Source organism: Patiria miniata, unplaced genomic scaffold (genome assembly GCF_015706575.1).
Source record: "Patiria miniata isolate m_02_andy unplaced genomic scaffold, ASM1570657v1 HiC_scaffold_5, whole genome shotgun sequence".
NCBI classification, from domain to species: domain Eukaryota; kingdom Metazoa; phylum Echinodermata; class Asteroidea; order Valvatida; family Asterinidae; genus Patiria; species Patiria miniata.
In genome coordinates this window covers 35903565-35923729 of record NW_024037072.1, presented here as the reverse complement: position 1 = coordinate 35923729, position 20165 = coordinate 35903565, and the positions used below count along the sequence as shown (strand labels likewise).

The window sequence follows — 20165 nt, the reverse complement described above, 5'->3', positions numbered from 1 at the left end:
TTTGAGGAACACATTTTGCGAGTGGACCCGCTGCATAGGCTGTACAATCTACCAGTTTGGTTGTGTTACTTAATAAATATGTTGACCCTAATGACTGCTGTCACTGTCTCCATCATTGCATGCTTCTTTGACTCGATACAGTTGTCTTGTTCCTCAGTCCATTGTCGTGCCTGTGGATGGGGATATGGATATACATATCCACTCGCCACACTCAGACGCTCAGGTGCCGGGGTGCGGGTACAGAGAACCGCCACCAATGGTGTCAGAAGTGGGATGTTTACAGGCAGATAATCAGCTGCTGTACAAGTAACTTTTGCCACAAGATTTTTTTCATCTAACAAGTTCCCTCTTTTAAGAGAGGAAGACATCTGCAACGTTCTCTCAACTGGAGACACTCGGAGGTCCGTTTCTAGATTCCATTGACGGGAACCCCATGACACACACATGTAGTTCAGCCCACAAATTTGTTTTCAGCTATTGAGCAATTACTCTCAACCGAAACCAGTCACTGGAGGAGAGTATGGACACTATAGACAACTCTGGGAGGAAGTGAAAGTAAGCACCAACACCTCTGTCAGTGTGAGGCGTGCAACACAGCCCTTGACACTGACTCAAGCACACCTCTACAAGTATGCACGTGTGGAAAGTGCAGGAAGCTGTTCATTCTGGAATCTGAACCACAACCTCCAGGTTGAGAGTGGCCCACCCTTTATGCCAGGTATCGACGTTGCCTTATTCGAAGTAAGCGCCAGGACAAACTCGGGGTTTAAAATACCCGCTGGACTAGTGGACTGAGGCCAGTGATTTTTGGCATCTGTCTTGCAGCATCAATAACAATACAAGTGTTTTTTTCCCCTTAACATTTGCTAAATTTATTTACATGTAATTTCAAAGTTTATGTAAACATTTAGAAAAATGAGGTTAAGTAAGTGCATTTCCTTTCTTTTTATAATCTTTATGTTATGCCACTAGATTTTAAATATGTGGGGAGTTGACCGATAGCAAGTCGATCGCTGGTACACAATTCTGCACCTTATGTAAAGACCTATGGTGGATACCAGGTTGTCTGGATTCAGAATACTTGCATACACATGCACATGAGCAGCATGCAAGACTATGTACGCGCAAATAAAACATTGTGTGGCTGGGGTGCGACTGAAGTGTTTATTATCAGGCATAGTCCCGAGCGTGCTCCAGACTTTAAAGTCTCTTCGGATATGTGTGCCGTGCTTACCAGCAGGTTTGGCAATCACGTGCATGGTATTTTTTTTCCCGTGAAATTCATTGATGGCTAAATCTGTAGGTAAATAACTAACTGGTTTGAATGGCAGTTAAATTAATTGTTAAAATTAAATTAATGTACAAGCACATTTGTTACATTACTTTTAATGAGTTTTTACATGTATAATAAAACGATTGGTTCATGATCCCTTTTGTTGTTATTGTGTTGGTCTTGTAAAATGTGTTCCAGTCCAGTAATTTTTAAGAGGAACTGGCCCTGCGGTCCAGTGGGTTTTTTTCATGATGTTTGACCCCTGAACCTATGATGGCATTAAAGATGAAAGCATTCCATTCATTTGGATAACATGAATCTCATCTGCATGGAGACCAAAGTTGAGAGGGAACAGCGACTGCGCACCATGACTGGGAGTTTTTCATCGTTGATAAATCCAGCACAGACAGGAGAGACATCCGTTGCCATCGTACTAGCGGAACCCTCCCAGAACATTGCCATGCCAAGATGCCTACACCACCCCTGCCCTGAGTAACTGTGGCAGATATTTAGCCACCAAGGCGCCACCGTGCTCCCATCAAGACTGCTACACGAACAGACCCATGTGGTGGTACCAAAGAGATGAGTGCACCTCCAGTGGTAGCTGCCTTTGTGACACAACTGCCTGCTGACACGATCGAGGAGTGACTTCAAGTTCCTGATGATGACTTGTCTCTGGCCCCTTCTACCACATTGACAGCTTCCCCACCTCCAGATCCAGCACTATAGTTGCCATCATACCTGCTGAGGAACCATGACCATGGGCATAGTACCTCCAGCCATATCAACCAAGAGACCCGCTACTACTGCATCTTCCTTACCTACCGCACCTTTTTACCTACCAAGGGTCCCAGATCACCCTGAACGACCGTAGCTGGAACAGCACGCTCATTGAACCCTATCTCGTGTTACATGTGACTGACCATTCAATATTGTTCTTTGTATGTTACTTCCTTTCTCTTGGTTCGGGCTAGCGTGCCTGTCTGGGATTCATGCTTTAAAGCTTTGCTTCTTAATGGGTCCCTCTGCAGTATCTTCAAAACATTCACTTTCTGTATAGTGTGTTGTATTATTTGTAACTATTTTCTCTTATTGATTGATTGAGGGGAGTCAGGTTGGCGTAGCGGTACTTTCCTCGCCTCCCACCGCTGTGACCTGGGTTCGCTTCCCGCCTGGGCCAATATGTGGATTGGGTTTTCAGTCCCTGCCTGATTCCGTGGGTTTTCCCCAGAATATTCTTCTTGGCTTTTCCTCCCACCTCTAAAACTGTAATTTCTTCTCATTGTCTTCTCTCCATTAATCCATCCTGTTATTGGCGCTTGCGCTGTTGGATGTGGCTGAAATAAAATTAATTTTTTGATACTGTGCAAATAAATAAACCTTGACCCTTGAAAATCCCTCGGGAGGCGTGGATTGTGATGCATCAGACACCGAAGTCTTCTCCATCCAAAGAGAGTGATGTCCCAGATGAGCATTCCTCTCCAGAACAACCAAAGTTGACCGTTTTCATCCAACAATCCAGGAAAGAGCTGGATATCGACCTTGAGGAGATATTGAGAGGGACTCATCGTCACCAAGTATCAATTGGACATCACAATCGAGGAACAGAAGAGGAGGCAGGTTTTTGACGTCATCTTCGACCCGCCGAGTTAAATACTGTATGAGTGATGCTCCCATAGGAGACACTTCATTGTTTAAAGATTTTATTAGTGTGTTCCTAACAAGTTGTTGTTAAAGGAAACAAGACTTTAGAATATCTCCAGTATTAAAGTTAGTAGAAACTACCTTTGTGTTATTTCGATGACATTGTTGTAATCTTTATCCATGAAATTTGTTAGTTTATTGTGTTTAAGCTTCCGGGCATAGTTGCACAAGGAGGCACAGTGTGTCAGTCTGCTGGTAGCCAGGGAACTGAGCTCTTGCACTGTCAACCAACTGGTGAGCATGCGAGAATTTAAAATCTCTTCGGATATGTGTGCCGCGCTTACCAGCAGGTTTGGCGATCACGTGCATGGTATCTTATTCCGCAAAATTCATTTATGGCTAAGCTAAATTCGCATTTAAATTACTCTGGTTTGAATGGCAGTTATAAAGTCATTTTTCTTTTGAGATAAATGTGCAAGCACGTGTATAACATAAATTTTAGTGAGTTTTTACATGTACATCTATAATAAAACAATTTGTTCATAATCGCTTTTGTTTTTAATGCGTTGGTCTTTTAAAATGTGTTCCAGTCCAGTAAGTTTTAAAAGGAACTGGCCCTGTGGTCCAGTGTTGTTGTTTTTTCATGAAGTTCGATCCCTCAACCTACAAGGGCATTAAAGATGAGAGCATTCTGTTCATCTGGATGACATGGATCTCATCTGCATGGAGACTAAAGTTGAGAGGGAACAGCGACTGCGCACCATGACTGGGAGTTTTTCATCTTGATATATCCAGCACAGACAGGAGAGACATCCGTTGCCATCGTACTAGCGGAACCCTCCCAGGACATCGCCATGCTAAATTGCCTACACCACCGTTCCCGGCCCTGCAGAGCTGTGGCAGATTTAAAGCCACCGAGGCCCCATCGTGCTCCCGAGACTGCTACCGATCAGACCCATCTGGTGGTACCAAAGAGATGAGTGTACCTCCAGTGGTAGCTGCCTTTGTGACTCAACTCCCTGATAACACGATTGAGGAGCAATCTCACATTCCTGATGATGACTTGTCTCTGGCCCCTTCTATCTACCGTACCACTTTGACGTCTACCCCACCTCCAGATCAAACACTAGTTGCCAACATCCCTGCTGAGAAACCAGCCATGACAAAGGGCATAGTTCCTCCAACCATACCAACCAAGAGACCCGCTACTGCCGCACCTTCCTTACCTACCGCACCTTTCTTACCTACCAAGGCTCCCAGATCCCCCTGAACGACCCTAGCTGGAACAGCACGCTCATTAAGCCCTACCATGTATTACGTGTGACTGACCATTCAATATTGTTCTGTGTATGTAACTTCTTTCACTTGGTTCGGGCTCAATTAGCGTGCCTGTCTGGGGCTCATGCTTAAAGGCTTTGCTTCTCAATGTGCTCCTCTGCAGTATCTTCAAAACATTCACTTTCTGTATAGTTTGTTGTATTATTTGTAACTATTTTCTCTTATATTGATTGATGTTTTGGTACCGTGAAAATGAACAAACCTTGAACCTTGAAAATCCCTTGGGAGGCGTGGATGGCGATGCATCAAAGACACAGAAGTCTTCTCCATCCGAAGAGAGTGATGTCACAGATGAGCATTCCTCTCCAGAACAACCAAAGTTGACCGTTTTCATCCGACAATCCAGGAAAGAGCTACATGTAGTGCCAGACATCGACCTTGAAGCGCCATTGAGAGGGACTCATCATCACTAAGTATCAATTGGACATCACAATCGAAGAACAGAAGAGGATGCGGGTGTTTGACGTCATCTTCGACACCAAGTTAAACACTGTATGAGTGATGCTGCCGTTGGAGACACTTCATTGTTTAAAGATATTCTTTATGTGCTCCTAACAAGTTATTATTAAAGCAAACAAACTTTTAGAACATCTCCAGTATTAAAGTTAGCAGGAACTACCTTTGTGTATTTCAATGAAATGTTGTAATTTTTATCCTTGAAATTTGTTAGTTTATTGTGTTTGAGCTTTCCGGCATAGTTGCGCGGGCATAGTTGCACAAGGAGGTGCAGCGCATCAGTCTGCTGGTAGCTGGGGAACTGAGCTCTCGCACTGTCGACCCACTGGTGAGCATGTGAGAGATGCACATACATGTATACTTCCAGACGTCCAGACTGCACCGCCACATCTGATTGTATTGTATGCGCCGCACTCAGACCTACAGGTGTTGAGTGTGGGTAAAGAGCATCGCCACAAATGGTGTCAGAAGTGGGATGTGTGCAGGCAGATAATACATGTAGACTGTTTTACGAGTAACTTTGGCCACAAGATTTTATTCATCCAAAATGTTCCCTCTTTAAAGGAAGGAAGACTTCTGCAAAGTCCTCTCAACTGGAGGTACTCGTAGGTCTATATCTAGGTTTCATTGATGGGAATTCAGGAAACATGTATACACGTACAAATGTGCACACGAGAAGCATGCAAGACTATGTATGCTCAGACGATATCCAAATTTCTTTGCATTCATCGACATGATAGAAGTACATGTACATGTACCAGTACATGTACATGTACCTGTACATGTACGCCAGGCAAAGAACGTTGTGTGGCATGGTTGCGACAACATGTTATATTTACGCATAGTCCCGAGCATGCAGACTTTTAGTCTCTTAGGATATGTTTGCCGCACTTAACAGTATGTTTGGCGATCAGGTGCATGGTATCTTTTCCGCGAAATTCATTGATGGCACAGCAGTTAAGCTAACTTCGCAAGTAAACAACTCTGGTTTGAATGGCAGTAAATTTTTTTTTTCTTTTGAGATAAATGTACATGTGCAAGCACATGTATTACTTTAATTTTAATGTGTTCTAACATGTATATGAACATCTATAATAAAATCATTTGTTCATAATCGCTTTTGTTTTTTTTGCAGTGGTCTTTTAAAATGTGTTACAGTCTAGTAAGTTTTAAGAGGAACTGGCCCTGCGGTCCAGTGGGTTTTTTCATGAAGTTTGACCCTAAACCTACGACGGCATTAAGATGAAAGCATTCTTTTCATCTGGATGACATGAATCTCATCTGCATGGAGACCAAAGTTGAGAGGGAACAGCGACTGCGCACCATGACTGGGAGTTTTTCATCGTTGATATATCCAGCACAGACAGGAGAGACATCCGTTGCCATTGAACTTGCAGAACCCTCCAAGGACATTGCCATGCAAGGTTGCCTACACCAACCCGGCCCTGCGGAGCTGTAGCGGGTATAGAGCCATCGTGCTCCCGAGACTGCTACACTTCCAGACCCATCTGGTGGTACCAAAGAGATGAGTGCACCTCCAGTGGTAGCTGCCTTTGTGACACTTCTCCCTTATGACACGATCGAGGAGTGACCTCACGTTCCTGACAATGACTTGTCTCTGGCCCCTTCTACCACGTTGACATCTTCCCCACGTCCAGATCCAACACTGTAGTTGCCATCATCCCTGCTGAGGAACCATGGCCAAGGGCATAGTACCTCCAACCATACTGACCACAAGTCCTGCTACTACAGCACCTTCATTACTTTCAGAGGCTCCCATATTCCCCAGAATAACAACATGTGACTGTTGTCATCCAGCAATCCGGGACTGAGTTAGTGCCAGACATCTCCTTTGAGGAAACATTGAGAGGGACTCATAGTCACCAAATATCAGTCTGGCATCACAATCGGGGAACAGGAAAGAACGAGGGTGTCTGACGTCGTCTATCTTCGACGCCGAGTTTAAGAAGAAGAAAGGAATGTGAGCTTATTGAGTCCAAATCAAATACTATATGAGTGATGCTCCCGTTGGAGATACTCCATTGTTTAAAATTGTTCTTATTGTGTTTTCAATACAACCTGTTAAAGCAAACGAGACTTAGAATATCTCCAGCATTAAAGTTCGCAGGAGGTACCTTTGGTATTTGACAAAATTGTTGTAATTTTTAATCAATGTAATTTTTATCAATGTTAGTTTATTGTGTTTAAGCTTTTGGATCAGGCGCAGTTATGCGGGCATGGTTGCACAAGGAGGCGCAGTGCATAAGTCTGCTGGTAGCCAGTTAACTGATCAATCACAGTGTTGACCCGTCGATGAGCATGCGAGAGGCGCGCATATACTGCCAGAGCTGCGGACAACACCGGACTTGAGCCAAGTGCAGTGATACATGCTGTTGGAGGTGAGCATTTGGCGTGTGGGTCTGCTGCATAGGCTGTAAAGAGTGTCATCTACATTTGTACCAGTTTGGTTGTGTTACCCAATAAATGTGTTGAACCTGATTACTTCTGTCACTGTCTGCTTCATTGCATGCTTCATTGACTCGATTCAGTCATTTTGTTCGTCAGTCGTTGTCTTCCCAGTAGACGGAATATATTTTCCCCAAACGGACGGCCTCTGCATATCTACTCGTGCGCGCCACACTTAGTCGCGCGAGTGTCAGGGCACGGGTAGAGGAAACCGCCGCGCCATTTATACTGGGGTGCTACCACTCTTGCATGCAGATTATACAGAAGCACTTGATGATCCTTCAAATTTACCAATTTAGGCGTGCACCTCAACTTTCAGAACACACGGGCGTGACATGAGCGCAAATTTGATACCCTTTCAGTATATGGCTAAGAAATTTGTTGAATTTTAACCTTAAAGATTTGAGAGTTGCCACATGAGATGATGATGTTCGTCCATCGATGTTGATGATGACCCCAACTTCAACTGCTGTTCAAGGTGGCTAATGAGTCCTATCCGGGCACGGAACTCTCTGCCACAGGACTTGCATTTTGGGGCATCGGTTGGCTGGGCTGATGGGCTGGCGCTGCTCTGGTTTTCCCTGCTGTGCGCTTGTTTTCAGCTACAGCTCTGGGATGCTGCTCGGCGAGCTATATGCTCCTCTCTTCGTCAGGCTGCACCAAGAGGGCCGGTCTGCTGCCAGGTTTTCCCAACTTTCGACGGGTATCTCAAGGCTCTTCAAGGTGGTCTTCAGGTTGTCCTGGAAGCGGAGCTTGGGTCGTCCGACGGCACGCTTGCCATCTGCCAGTTCACCATACAAGAGTAGCTTTGAGAGCCTCTGGTCATCCATGCGCCTGACGTACATGTATCCAGCTGATCAGTTTGCGAAGGCAGACTGTGTGGAAGTGGTTCTTCCATCTCACATGTCTGCTGTAGACAGTCCACGATTTGCAAGCATAGATCAGCGTTGTAATCTTAACTTAAAAGATTTTGGGAGATTGTACAATATCATTCTGTTTTTAACCTTTTGACATAATTTTAGAGAACACAGAGAGAGGAGGTGGAGTTTTTGTTTTCCTTGTTCATAGTTTTTTATAAATACATGTATTTAGATTTCATTACGGCATTCCTATATCATAATCATTTATGCGATTTTTAACTAGGGAAAAAGTTTTAATACAAAAACTAAAATGACAATTTCTCATCTTGGCAGGTCAGTAAATGCGACTGCAGCCCTGGCACTAGAGGGTGTCCATGCCTTTGTGGATGTTAATGATGTGCCAGGCTGTAATATGATCGGTCCCACTGCACCACAAGATGATCCCGTCTTTGCTGATGGAGAGGTTAGAATTTCTAGACCTTTACTCTTTTTTTGGAAGTGCTTGAAACCTAACTTCCTGAAAGTTTGCGTTCCCCATGCTGTTCAACAAATTCGTTTTTTTTTCCTCTATTACTAAATGTTTAACATGTGGATTTTTATTCCAACCAAACAAATCACTTTTCCCCCTTTTTTTGGACAGCTGCAACCCAGGGTTTTGTTTTAGGTACAAACAGATCCGATTTGTGAGCAGACTGGTTCCTGGTCTGTACATTATCGACACTGATTTTGGGGTGGGAACAAGCTTACGGAATTATTGCCAAGCAGCCAGAAATTCAAATTTTGTAAAGCAATAATTAAATAACTAAACACAGGCCGGTTTAGTTTGATGTAGCCAACATCCTTGGGCACTGTTATCTTGCCCTTTTAATAGTGACTACTATAAACCGGATCATCGCATAACCAACTATAAACAAACCTTCCCAGATTAATTACATCTTTCTATACCTTAAAAGTAGATGAATACGTGTGAAGGTATTAAACCTTGCAAATTGCTTCATTTGGAGAGTGTAATTTCATTTTAAAACCCTAACCACCCTGACTCCTTCAAAATCCTCTTTGCCAAAGTGGAGGAATTTGGAGGATTGAGGTTACATGGCAAAAGTGCATTACTGATTTCGTAGGATGCACTTTGTCAAGGACTTGGGCCGGACCTTGTGTTGTTTTTGCTCAGCCGTGCATAAATATAGGCCTGGATTATGCTTGAAATCTTCCGTACTGCTCCAGGGTGTCACTGGCCAAATATTGACAGTCACTGCTGCAGCATTTTGCAGGATTCAGGCAGTGGTCACCCCTCCACGGACCATATTCAAGAAATAATGGAGGAGTTTGAAGGATTGATGCTATATGCTATTTTTCCACGAGGCCAATTGGAGGATTTTGCTGGATTGAGGCTACATCCTAGCAAAAAGGCCTAGGGAGTTAGGGTTAAAAAGAACATTTGAAGTCTCAAATCTTTAATACAAAGGCAACAAACCCCCCAGTGAAACTAAATATTTTGAATTTCAGTTTAAACTTAGTGTGATATTTTTAATGAATCATTTACATTGTATATTGATTTGATAGTTGTGCAGTGTTGAAACTGTTTTCTCAGCTGTGACTGAAACTGTTTTGGTTTGAATTTTATTTAACCACAAATGCCTTTGTGTATTGCAGGTGGTTCACGTGGGCCAGCTGATTGGTCTGGTGGTTGCAGACAGCCAGGCCATTGCCCAGAAGGCAGCTAAACTCGTCCAAGTGGAATATGAGGAACTACCGGCCATCATCACCATAGAGGTTAGTAGGAGGGAATTTGTTTGTTGCGAACTCACAAGTCAGGTCTCAGCAAACAGGGGATGAGCACTTAAAAAAAAGGAAAGCCTGTTTCACATTTCAATTGAATCATTTGTGATGTCAATTTAGACTGGATGACATAGGATTGGCTTGTGGTAACTCGCTCACAACTCCGTTTTAATGTGGCGTCTAGCTTCTGACTTTGACAACTGTTTCATGTGTTGTTTGTTCATGTTTTGGTTTTTTTGGAATTGTTTTCTTGGTTTGTTTTTGATTCCTCTATTAAATCACGGATCCTCTACACAAGGATAAACGACTCATCTGAGCTTGTGTACAAGATGTATGGAGCGGATTGTCTACATGCGTCCGCGCATAGAACAATGCATAGAACATGTAGAACATCTATGCGTTGCTCGCACTGCGAGGGATTGGAATGTCTTGCCACAATCTGTCATCCAGGCACCAACTGCCGATACATTTAAAGGGGCTCTAACTAAAAATTAAGCCGTCTCTCGCATCACACCCCACCAAAAGTGCTGTAGTCTTTCAATTGTGAAGTTAGCACTCAACTGGAAGAAGAGAAGAAGAACAATGTGCGCGCGTGCCCGACAGCTAGCTGGCACCCTACAAATTTGACTGTAGAGTCGTGCGTGCGTGCGCGTCTCGCACACACGCATGCACGATGCCCAAGTGCTGTATTATGTAAGTAACCGGAAATTTGGGGAAGTCGTTTATCCTTGTGTAGAGGATTGGTGATTAAATGCAGCTGGTCCGGATCCTGAACCGTGCCAGAGGGTAGAGGGCACCACCAAAGAGATGAATCAAACCCAGTCTTGAGAAATTCGGCACAGGGACCAGTGATGTAGTTGAGTCCACCGCAAGTCCGTTAAAGTCCTTTCATTAGTAAATCACAAGTCCATTCACAAGTCCAGGCACAAGCAACAGGGGATGAACAATAACAAAGGAGTGTCTTTTTCACAGTTCATTTGAATAGCTTGTGACTTGAATCAAGACTTGTGAGGACTTGTGACAGACTCGACTACAACACTGAGAAATTCCAAGCATACCTCGTGTGCTCGATTAGCGTGATTGATCTTGTTGACCAGTAGTGCTCTCTGACATGGCAAGGGCTGGACTGCGCTTTCTAGAAACTGGTTGCATTATAATAACAAAATCCAAAACTAGTCTTGTCCCAAGACAGCATTCAGCAAAGTTTTAAGCCAAATTACCTGTTTAGGGTTTTAATAACATGTTCAAATAAAGACAAACCAATCAGTCTCTTGCAAACTTTTCTTTCGTTTTTTTTTTTTGCTTTGACCTGCTTCAAACAGGAAGCCATCGAGCAAGACTCCTATCTGCCCTCCAACCTTTTCCTGAAGCGAGGCAACGTTCAGGAGGTCCTCGAGAGCTGTGATCACATCCTTGAGGGAGAGGTGCGCACAGGTGCCCAGGAACACTTCTACTTGGAGACTACCAGCACGCTGGTCATCCCCGGCGAAGGGGGAGAGGTGGAAGTCATATCGTCAACCCAGGCATTGACAACAACTCAAGTAGGTTTCGTAGTGTATTCTCAGGGCTCAGAAGAAGCACTTTTTTATAGATTTCCACAACAATCGTCATTATGAATGATTACTCTTTTTAAACAAAATCCAAATAATAACTGAGAGCAAAAAAATATACATGACAATTTTCAAAACCTTTCTGCACTTTGACCATATTCACGGGTCGGCCATATTGAATTGAAAGTGAGGTAAAATCTTCATTTTTGGAACTTGTGAAAAGAATAAGCCTCTGTATACTGATGACGTCACACTTTGTTTACATGTGCACTTTCCTATGGAGCCAGTGGGGGCCCAAGGCCCACCAAGTACCATAGGAAAGCACACACGAAAACAAAGTGCAACGTCATCAGTACAGAGGCTTATTGAAAGTAATGAAATGAAGATAATTACACATTAATACCATTGTGCTCTGATGATTAAACTAATCTTGTGACGTCACTCTATTCAGTAAAGTGCTACAGTTAACTGTACATTCTTAAAAATAATCGACAGTAAACCGTTCATTCTTTAAAAAAAAATCGAAACAGAAAAAAAGACACAATCTACACAGAAATTGCTATTTTTATGTGTATTACAACTGCATGCATGGCAAAAAAATCAACTTTATCATTCTGGCTGGGCATCTAATGGTTGAGATTAACAGTGAGACCTATGCTGACAGTCTTTCCAGAGCTGCTCTCAGCAGTGCACTGTCTCTTTGCTGTTTCCACGCGCACTTAAGCCTGCTTTAGTTCCCCGCACGTGGCCCTGCTGACGGCTTTCTTCTGGTCCTCGCTGGTTCTCTTGTACGCCCGAATGGCGTTCGACCGGTGGCCTGTGGTTTCTGCGATGAGCTGCTCATCCAAGCCCTTGTTGTAGAGGCGAGATGCTACGGACGCTTGTAGGGTTGGGGTGGGGCAAATGTCCATACCCACCCTTGAAAAAATGATCAATCAGGAAATTGCTGGAAAAAAATAGGGATTTTGGGGGGAAAATGTGCTTTGCCTCCCTCCAGAAAAAAAAATCCTGGCGACGCCCATGAAAAAGGGTGCATTTGCACTTTAAAATATGTACATGTAATAGGTTTCAGAATATTGAATTTCAGTGGGAAATATATTTCATAGTTTTAGGAGCCCAGATGAGAAGGATTTTAAACTTTACAAGAGGCAGTGCACATGTATTTTACCTTCGCTAACTCATGTTGTCCCCTCAGTTGGCAGGAGTATCACACGTCAGTGTCGAGATTTGTCAGTGGCCGGAGGTAAAACGCTGGGGAGCACTTGGTAGACGTTGGTCGATGTTTGATGTAGGTCTCGTAGATGTTGACAATACATCGCGAGGGGTCATTCTGTTCGTAAGCATCGACAACTTTTGGCATGGTTGCACTCTCCTGTGGCGCAGCCCTCCTTGGCTGTTTTTCGAAACGCTTTCTGAATATCTCAGCAATCTGTTGCCATGACTGTCGGTGTGGAGAGACATTTGCAAGTTAACAAAGCGAAGTGAGCGATGCTCCTTTCCTGCTCGCAGAGCAAAATGCAGGCCGATCATGTACAGCACAGGGTCCACCAGTTTTTGGGGTGTGTCGGTGCCAAGGAGTCCTCTGTACCACAGCTCGGCCTCCTCGTCCTCAGAGATCACTTGTGCTGGCCTTCTTGGCGCCTTCTTACGGACAGACGACAGAGTGTTCTTGAGCGGCTTGAAAATCTCCTCATTAAGGAGCTTCATGCTTCTCCCCTTTGTTTCCAGATACAGCTGTAATGGAATGACAAGTTCGTACAAAGTTTCTGCTGGATAATCCTGTCTGTTCTCCTTCTTAGCTTCCATGACGAAGCGGCACAATGAGTAACATACAGTAAACTCCGGCTAAACCGACATCGTACAACTTGTCAAATCGATCAAGTCGGCCGTCTGACTAAAGTCCCGATTGTCCGTAATGCATTTCCATTCGATTTTTTATTTCTAAGTCGGCTTTTATAAGTCGCCACTTCGCTCAAGTCGTCGTGTTACTCTCGGTCCCCTTTCCATGAAAAGCATTATAAAATCCTTTGTGTAAGTCGGCATTCAACAAATCACGCATTGGCATCGACTTCCTGTATTGCGGTTGGCAAAGTGTCGCGTGAAAAGTGGTTTCGCACGGCCCGTGATCGTTGCATGCATCGGTGTTGAAAAAGGGTGTCCTACTGCATACCACTACGCGGCGCTAAAGGATCTTTGCTGCATACATCGCATATGCATCGCGAGCATATCAATACCAGTACCCCCTCTAGGCTGTACGCATGTGCTCTGTCCATTTTGGGGGTCGTCTTATTGAATGACGACTGCTGCAGTCAATCCCTGCGTGGTATATACCGCACCACGCACGCATTTAATTCATTACTGTGCACGTACATATGTATCGTGGTCTCCACTATCAATACCCCAAACGTGATGATACAATTCGAGGATTAATTTGCTGGATTCAACTCAAGCATTATAAGGAGATAATCCAGGATAAATCGAAGCCAATTAGTGCAATGAATCATGTGTGCAAAAGGCCATTCATGTAAGTCGGCAAAATGACGACTTACAGCAGATGTCGGCATTCGCGTAAGTCGTCACAAATTCTCGGGTCCCGAGAGTGCCAGTTTAGCCGGAGTTTACTGTAATTCATCTTTTGACATCTCGACCAGCTCAACACGTATCGCACTGATAATTTGGAGTTCATTACGGCCATTTTGTTTCTCTCCGCTTTCCACACATCGAAAAGCCGGGCGGCCTACGCACATTTCTTCTCGGTAGCTGGTGAAAACCTGTTCAAAATTCAAAAGCGGGGACGTTTATCAAAAGAGTAATACATTTTGAATACACCTCGTTTGGAGCTCTGGTTTGACATAATGAAACCATTCAGGTTTAACAAATTGTTAATCTTGAGTTTATTTTGAAAGCGGAATATAGTAATACACCGATGGCTAAATACTGAGCCAAGTAAGTAACTGAGAGCTAGGTAAGCCAAATTTTGAAAGGAAAACAATTGTTACCTTCTCTTGCCTATTTCCACCATTTCGATTTTCCACTCTGTCGTGCAGCAATGTCACATGCGCGTGTGTGAACAAATTTAATAAATAAACAAATTGCGCGATTTGTAAAGGCGCTCATTGAATTGTGGGCACCACAAAATCATGTATACGTGTGTAAATAAAATACAGGGAACACGATCAAAATGGTTTCCTCATGAAATGAGGCCCATTGCTGCAGTCAGTAGTTAAAATAATAGATGTTGGTATTCCTCAGGAAATTGTGGTGAAAGTGTCCATAGAAGTGTGTCATCATTTCAAACAATTCATATTTTCAATTGAAGTTAGAAAAATTACACAAAATTTAGGAAGGGTGAATAATAACTGACCCGTTCGATTTCTAAACATTGTGAGAAAACAGAGAAAACACCAGATTGATGTCAAATGCTTCATTTTTGCCACCGATTACGACCGTGCTGTTGAGTTTTACTATCAAAAATGACATGTAAATACAAAATATGCAATAGCTTAATAAACCTATTTTCTTTTCTGTGTTGAGTTGCTTCATAAAACATTGAAAATCGCTCCATTCCATTCTTCTAGAGCAAGTTGATGTGTAACTTTGTTAGTCGATTGCCTTTTTTTTTCTGAACACAGGACCTGGTAGCCAAAGCCCTTGGGATCCCCAATAACAGGGTTGTGTCTAAAGTCAAGAGGCTCGGCGGTGGCTTCGGTGGCAAGGAAACCAGGTGCTGTGTACATGCAGCAGCCTGTGCTGTGGCAGCCAACAAGTAAGTTTCTTCCATATTCTTTTCATGGAGGGTTTAGAAAAAGATTAATTATATTGCTGTCTGGATTTCTTCGTATTGGTGTCTTAAGCATAGGGTAACAAGGCCTGCACCCGATTTCACGAAACTCATCGTAACTTATGATGCATCGCGCAGCAATGCGATTCGTCGTATCCCTACAATGCGTCGCAGCTGCGGCGCGTCCTGCGATCCATTTCACAAAACACGTCGTAAGTGTGACGCGTCGTAGGTGTATTTATAGCACAACTCGGTGACTGTTTTATTATATTTTATATGTACAGTAAATAGTTGTCTGATATTCAACAAAGAGTCATCGGATCTCCGCTCAAAATTTGTTAAAATGTAAAACAAAATGGCGGCCATGTGATGCAATTTTAAAGGAAAACAAGCTCTCAGTGGACTGTGAAGCTTTTTTGAAATTTCAACTGCAATATTCCAGGCTAATTCATAATTATTCAATGCATTTTCTATTTATAACTTTACACACATTGCCTCGGTATTATAATCTCGTTTATGTAATGTTTTTGGCATTAAACTGGCTAGGAAAGGGACTCTTCTTATTTTGCGATGACCACTAGACACGTCGTAACTTGCGACGTGTTTAAAAGCCGTTGTCAAGGAACTTACGACGCGTTCAACTCATCGCATGTTTCATGAAATGGATTATAGGACGCGTCACGAGTTGCAACGTGTTACACGTCGTAACTCGAGTTGCAATGCGTCGCAGCGCTTCGTGAAATCGGGTGCAAAAAAAGAAAATACCTGAAATTCAGGAGCCAATTTCTTTGAACTGCTAAGCCCAGAAATTTACTAAGTACAACAATTATTCGCTCGGGGAAGTAGGCAAGACTATTTTATTCTGAATGTGCACAAAACCATAGCAGCTTCGCGTAAATGTATGTCTGTTGAGAGGGTACTTGTACACGGAGCCCATATTATGCACAGAAATTAAATGGAGGACTTCCAACACCATAAGCGTCATATTTCTTTCTTGGCTAATCATCAACCCTTACCTTAAGGTACACATGTACATGTATTTCGTCTAGAATCCTGCTCAATGCAACAACATACAACTGTTGTCAAAGTGAGAAGCCTGCCCTGTGAAACAAGGTCAAAACTTCTATGCCCGAACTGCTTAACCCTGCGAGCTGCGAAGCGTAAAAACTTACGCCGCGTAGCTGAGGTGCTCACGCGTGAGGCAGTTTTGATTTCGTGTATAAAATACTATTTTGTGGACACAGTCCTTTCTCTAATAGTCTAAATATTATGAATGCAGGTCCCCCGAACCCACACAAGATTGAATCCCCTCCAGTAGGTCACTCACAGACATTGTGGCTGCACAGTCATGTACATATACACTGCATGCGCTGTGACCATTACATGTTGGATTGACCATTACATGTTGGATCGACCATTACATGTTGGATCCCCCCAAAAAAGATGGACATGAAACAGTCGAGACAGCCTTTCTGTGGCTCTAGACAGCTGTCACTGGGCCAGCAGTAGAGGACGATTGATGACATTGTTGTGACGGCGGTATGTAAAACACAGAGAACTTTTTTTGTGCACAAGTGAATGGGCTTAGGCTGGAGGCCCAACTTTCCCAGGGGCGGCTGACCCCCAAGTGAACTCCTACAAGAAAAGCGACCATACCATCTCAAACCACAAGGTTCACTTTAGGATTACATGTAGTTTCAAGGGAATTGGGCGATAGCTTCATAAAAAAAAGTTAAGAAACAAAAAAGGGACAAGCGCGTGAGCCCCTGCGCAGCCCGAAGGGTTAAGAGTATGTGGTTGCCAACTGCAGCAGGACACAACTGTGGCATTGTTCAAGGGGGCTTAACTCCCACAGTCTCAACATCGGCAGTTAACCCTAACCCCCTAGGCCCTTGTTGCTTACAACCATCCTCAATCCTCCAAAATCCTCCAAAATTTTTCAACTCCGACTAAATTTTTCAAAATTGTCAGACAGTCCTGCCTCAAAATGCATTCATCCTCAATCCTCCAAAATCCTCCTCATCCCAAAACTTTGCACTCGTGTTTAAATGAAGGATAACCAATGCCAAATCCTTCAAAATCATCAGACAGTCCTGCCTCAAAATGCATTCATCCTCAATCCTCCAAAATCCTCTTGTGCTTCAATCACCATTCATCCTCAATCCTCCAAAATCCTCATGTGCTTCAATCACCATTCATCCTCAATCCTCCAGAATCCTCATTTGATTCAATCACCATTCATCCTCAATCCTCTAGAATCCTCCAAAACCGCCAGGAGGATTTTGGAGGAGTGAGGTGGGTTAGGGTTAATGCAGCAAGCTAGGTCCCATAGACTTCAGCACCTGTCGCGCCGTGTTGCATCAGTCAGGGTTTAATCAAAAGTCTTTTTGATCCCATCACAGAGTCAATCGTCCAGTGCGGTTGATGCTGGACCGAGACGAGGATATGAGCATGACGGGGACCCGCCATCCATTCCTAGGTCGCTACAAAGTGGGACTGGCTAAAGATGGCGAAATGAGGGCGCTTCAGATTGATCTGTACTCCAACTGTGGATTCTCCAATGATCTTTCCAATGCAGTGAGTTATTAATTGTTTCGGCAAATCTGCCGAAACATTTTTTGTTTTGGTTAAGATTTTTGGGGTTTTATTTCTTCGGTTTTTCCTTCTTCATAGGTTAACATGGTTAAAGGTGTATGTCTACATGTACAGAACTGTATGTCCAATTTGGTTGTAACTTGGTAGGTGCCTAAACCGGGATGTGTTTTAAATAAAAATTGAAGTGACGTCATGATGACATCATCACAAGTCATGTGACGTCACATTAAAGGGGCATTTTTCTAAGGGCTACCGGTATACCTATAGAACTATAGGTCCGATTGGGTTGTAGCTCGGTATGTACCTAAACTGGGACTCTCTGTTGTAGATGAAATTTAAAATGACGTCATACGTCATGATGATGTCATGACATGTCATAGCTGTGTTTGTCCATGTGACAAACACATTTCTAGTTTTGTTTTGTTATTTTAACAGAGAAGCAAGGCAAAAGAACTTGTTCAATAGATGTCCATATGATTAACATGCATGTATTCTGTAGAATTGTCCAAAGCCCTTGGGAGGAAAAACAGTTTCGCCAATTAAGAAAATAGTATGCAGCTATTTGAAATGGGACATGATTCATATGAGACGGTGTTTATGGGTTTCAAAGAATCGTCGGAGGTTCTGTTCGGCGCAGAGGGGAAACTTATGACATGTATTCATGTTTTTGGAACACATGGCATTATTAAAGACCATCACAAGTCAGTAGACCTTATACGTTAAAGGGCCTGCCACGTTATATGTGCTCTCATAGGAGACCTTACAGCGACCAATTTTTTTTCTCATAAATTGAACAATCGCAGCGAGGACGCAAGAAAATAACAACTTTCTGTCTCAAAGAAGCTCAAGCTACGCTCATACTGTGCTCTTCCCGCGCTTATGATGCGTTCAACTCGCTCTCTATGCGCCCCTGTCAAGCCCAATTACTCGATCTAGTCGCTGCCGCTCCGCTGTCACTGCGCCCACACTACGCTCTGCTCGCTGTTGATACGTCTTAGTAGCTCGCGTCGCGCTCTCTATTTGACCAATATACGCTCATGCGACGTCACTTGTGCTATATAAATACCACGACAAAACGGTCAATACACAGTCCAGTTTCAAAAATTATTATACAAGTTCATCGCAGTCAAGTTATACTTTCTCATAGAGACTTGCGCCTATAAGCTGCCTCAATGCCACTTCAATGTCGCACGATTCACGCTGGCACAGCGCCCAAGTTGCGTCATTACGGCGCCCTGGCCAGAGCGCAGAGGTGTTGCGATTGTTTTGAGCATGTTCAAAGACCTTTGGGCTCATCGGAGACCATTAATACTCTCTGGCGCCCATCTGGCGACCTATGTAGTTGTCGTTGCGATCAAGTAGTCGTTGTTGCACCCCAGCTATTTTTCAAGGACGCAGTGAGAGCGCATATAAGATCACAGACAGTGTGACAGGGCCTTAAGGCAGAGTTAGAGAGCAATGCTTTTGTATAAATACCACTTGGGTAGGCATGAGTAATCCATTTGCCCATTTGTTGTTACTAAATTGAAATAACAAAGAACACTGTCTGAGATACTGCAACGCATAAGGTCTTTCTGAAGTCCTTGAGTCCCAAGTCAAGTCACAAGCTATTCAGATGATCTGTGACAGCTAGCATTCCTTCATTATTGTCTATTCCAAGTGACTTGTGACAGAACATGTAAATTGATTTTTTTTTTTTTTTTTTAAGGTTATGGAGAGGGCAGTTTTTCACTCAGACAACTGCTACAACATCCCCAACTTCCAAGTCCGGGGCCACCTGTGCAAGACCAATCTGCCGTCTAACACGGCCTTCCGGGGGTTCGGAGGACCTCAGGGGCTGTTTGTCATGGAATCTATCCTGTCGGAGATTGCTGGTAGATACGGGATGTCAGAGTTGAAAGTGAGTTTTGAAATTGGAAAGACCTGATCCTAAGCTGCTGTTCACTGTATCACCCCCTGATACCCCTGAGAGCTTATATAATGGCTTGAACATCAAAGGGCATTAAAGGGAAGATACAACATTTGCAAACATCAAAAAATGAAAATGATCAAATTATCACAAAATACTTTACTGGATTGTTAGGGAAATCTAAATTTTCCTGTAAAATTATGGCTCCTGGTGTCCTGACAAAAGTTTATTTTTCCAATGCTGGTCGGCTGACCAGGGCCGACCAGCATTAGAGAAAACTGGCTTTTTTTTTTAAAACTGCTCCTAATTATATTCATATTTATTCCGCATTTTCTTTGCAATTGATTACACACCTGTGAAGGGGTGCAAGCCTGCTAGACTGATTCTCTGACCTTACAATTCCCCAAAGTCTACAAATTGCTCTGTTTCATCTTAAGTGGGGTCAGGGAACCAGACTACAATACCATAATTGGTTTTCTTGGTTTTTCCAGCATCTACAAGCCCAAAATGTGAA

The 20165-nt window shown here is 43.4% G+C and overlaps 1 protein-coding gene across 1 annotated transcript in view; it reads left to right on the top strand.

The window, feature by feature from the left end:
* LOC119742029 (xanthine dehydrogenase/oxidase-like) overlaps positions 1-20165 on the top strand; it is a 60678-nt gene that overhangs the window by 25815 nt on the left and 14698 nt on the right. Inside the window, exons 18-23 of the mRNA XM_038218046.1 lie at positions 8371-8500; positions 9691-9810; positions 11139-11357; positions 14999-15132; positions 17550-17724; positions 19451-19642. Of these exons, the coding sequence (XP_038073974.1) occupies positions 8371-8500; positions 9691-9810; positions 11139-11357; positions 14999-15132; positions 17550-17724; positions 19451-19642 (970 nt within the window). The remainder of the gene's footprint in view (positions 1-8370; positions 8501-9690; positions 9811-11138; positions 11358-14998; positions 15133-17549; positions 17725-19450; positions 19643-20165) is intronic.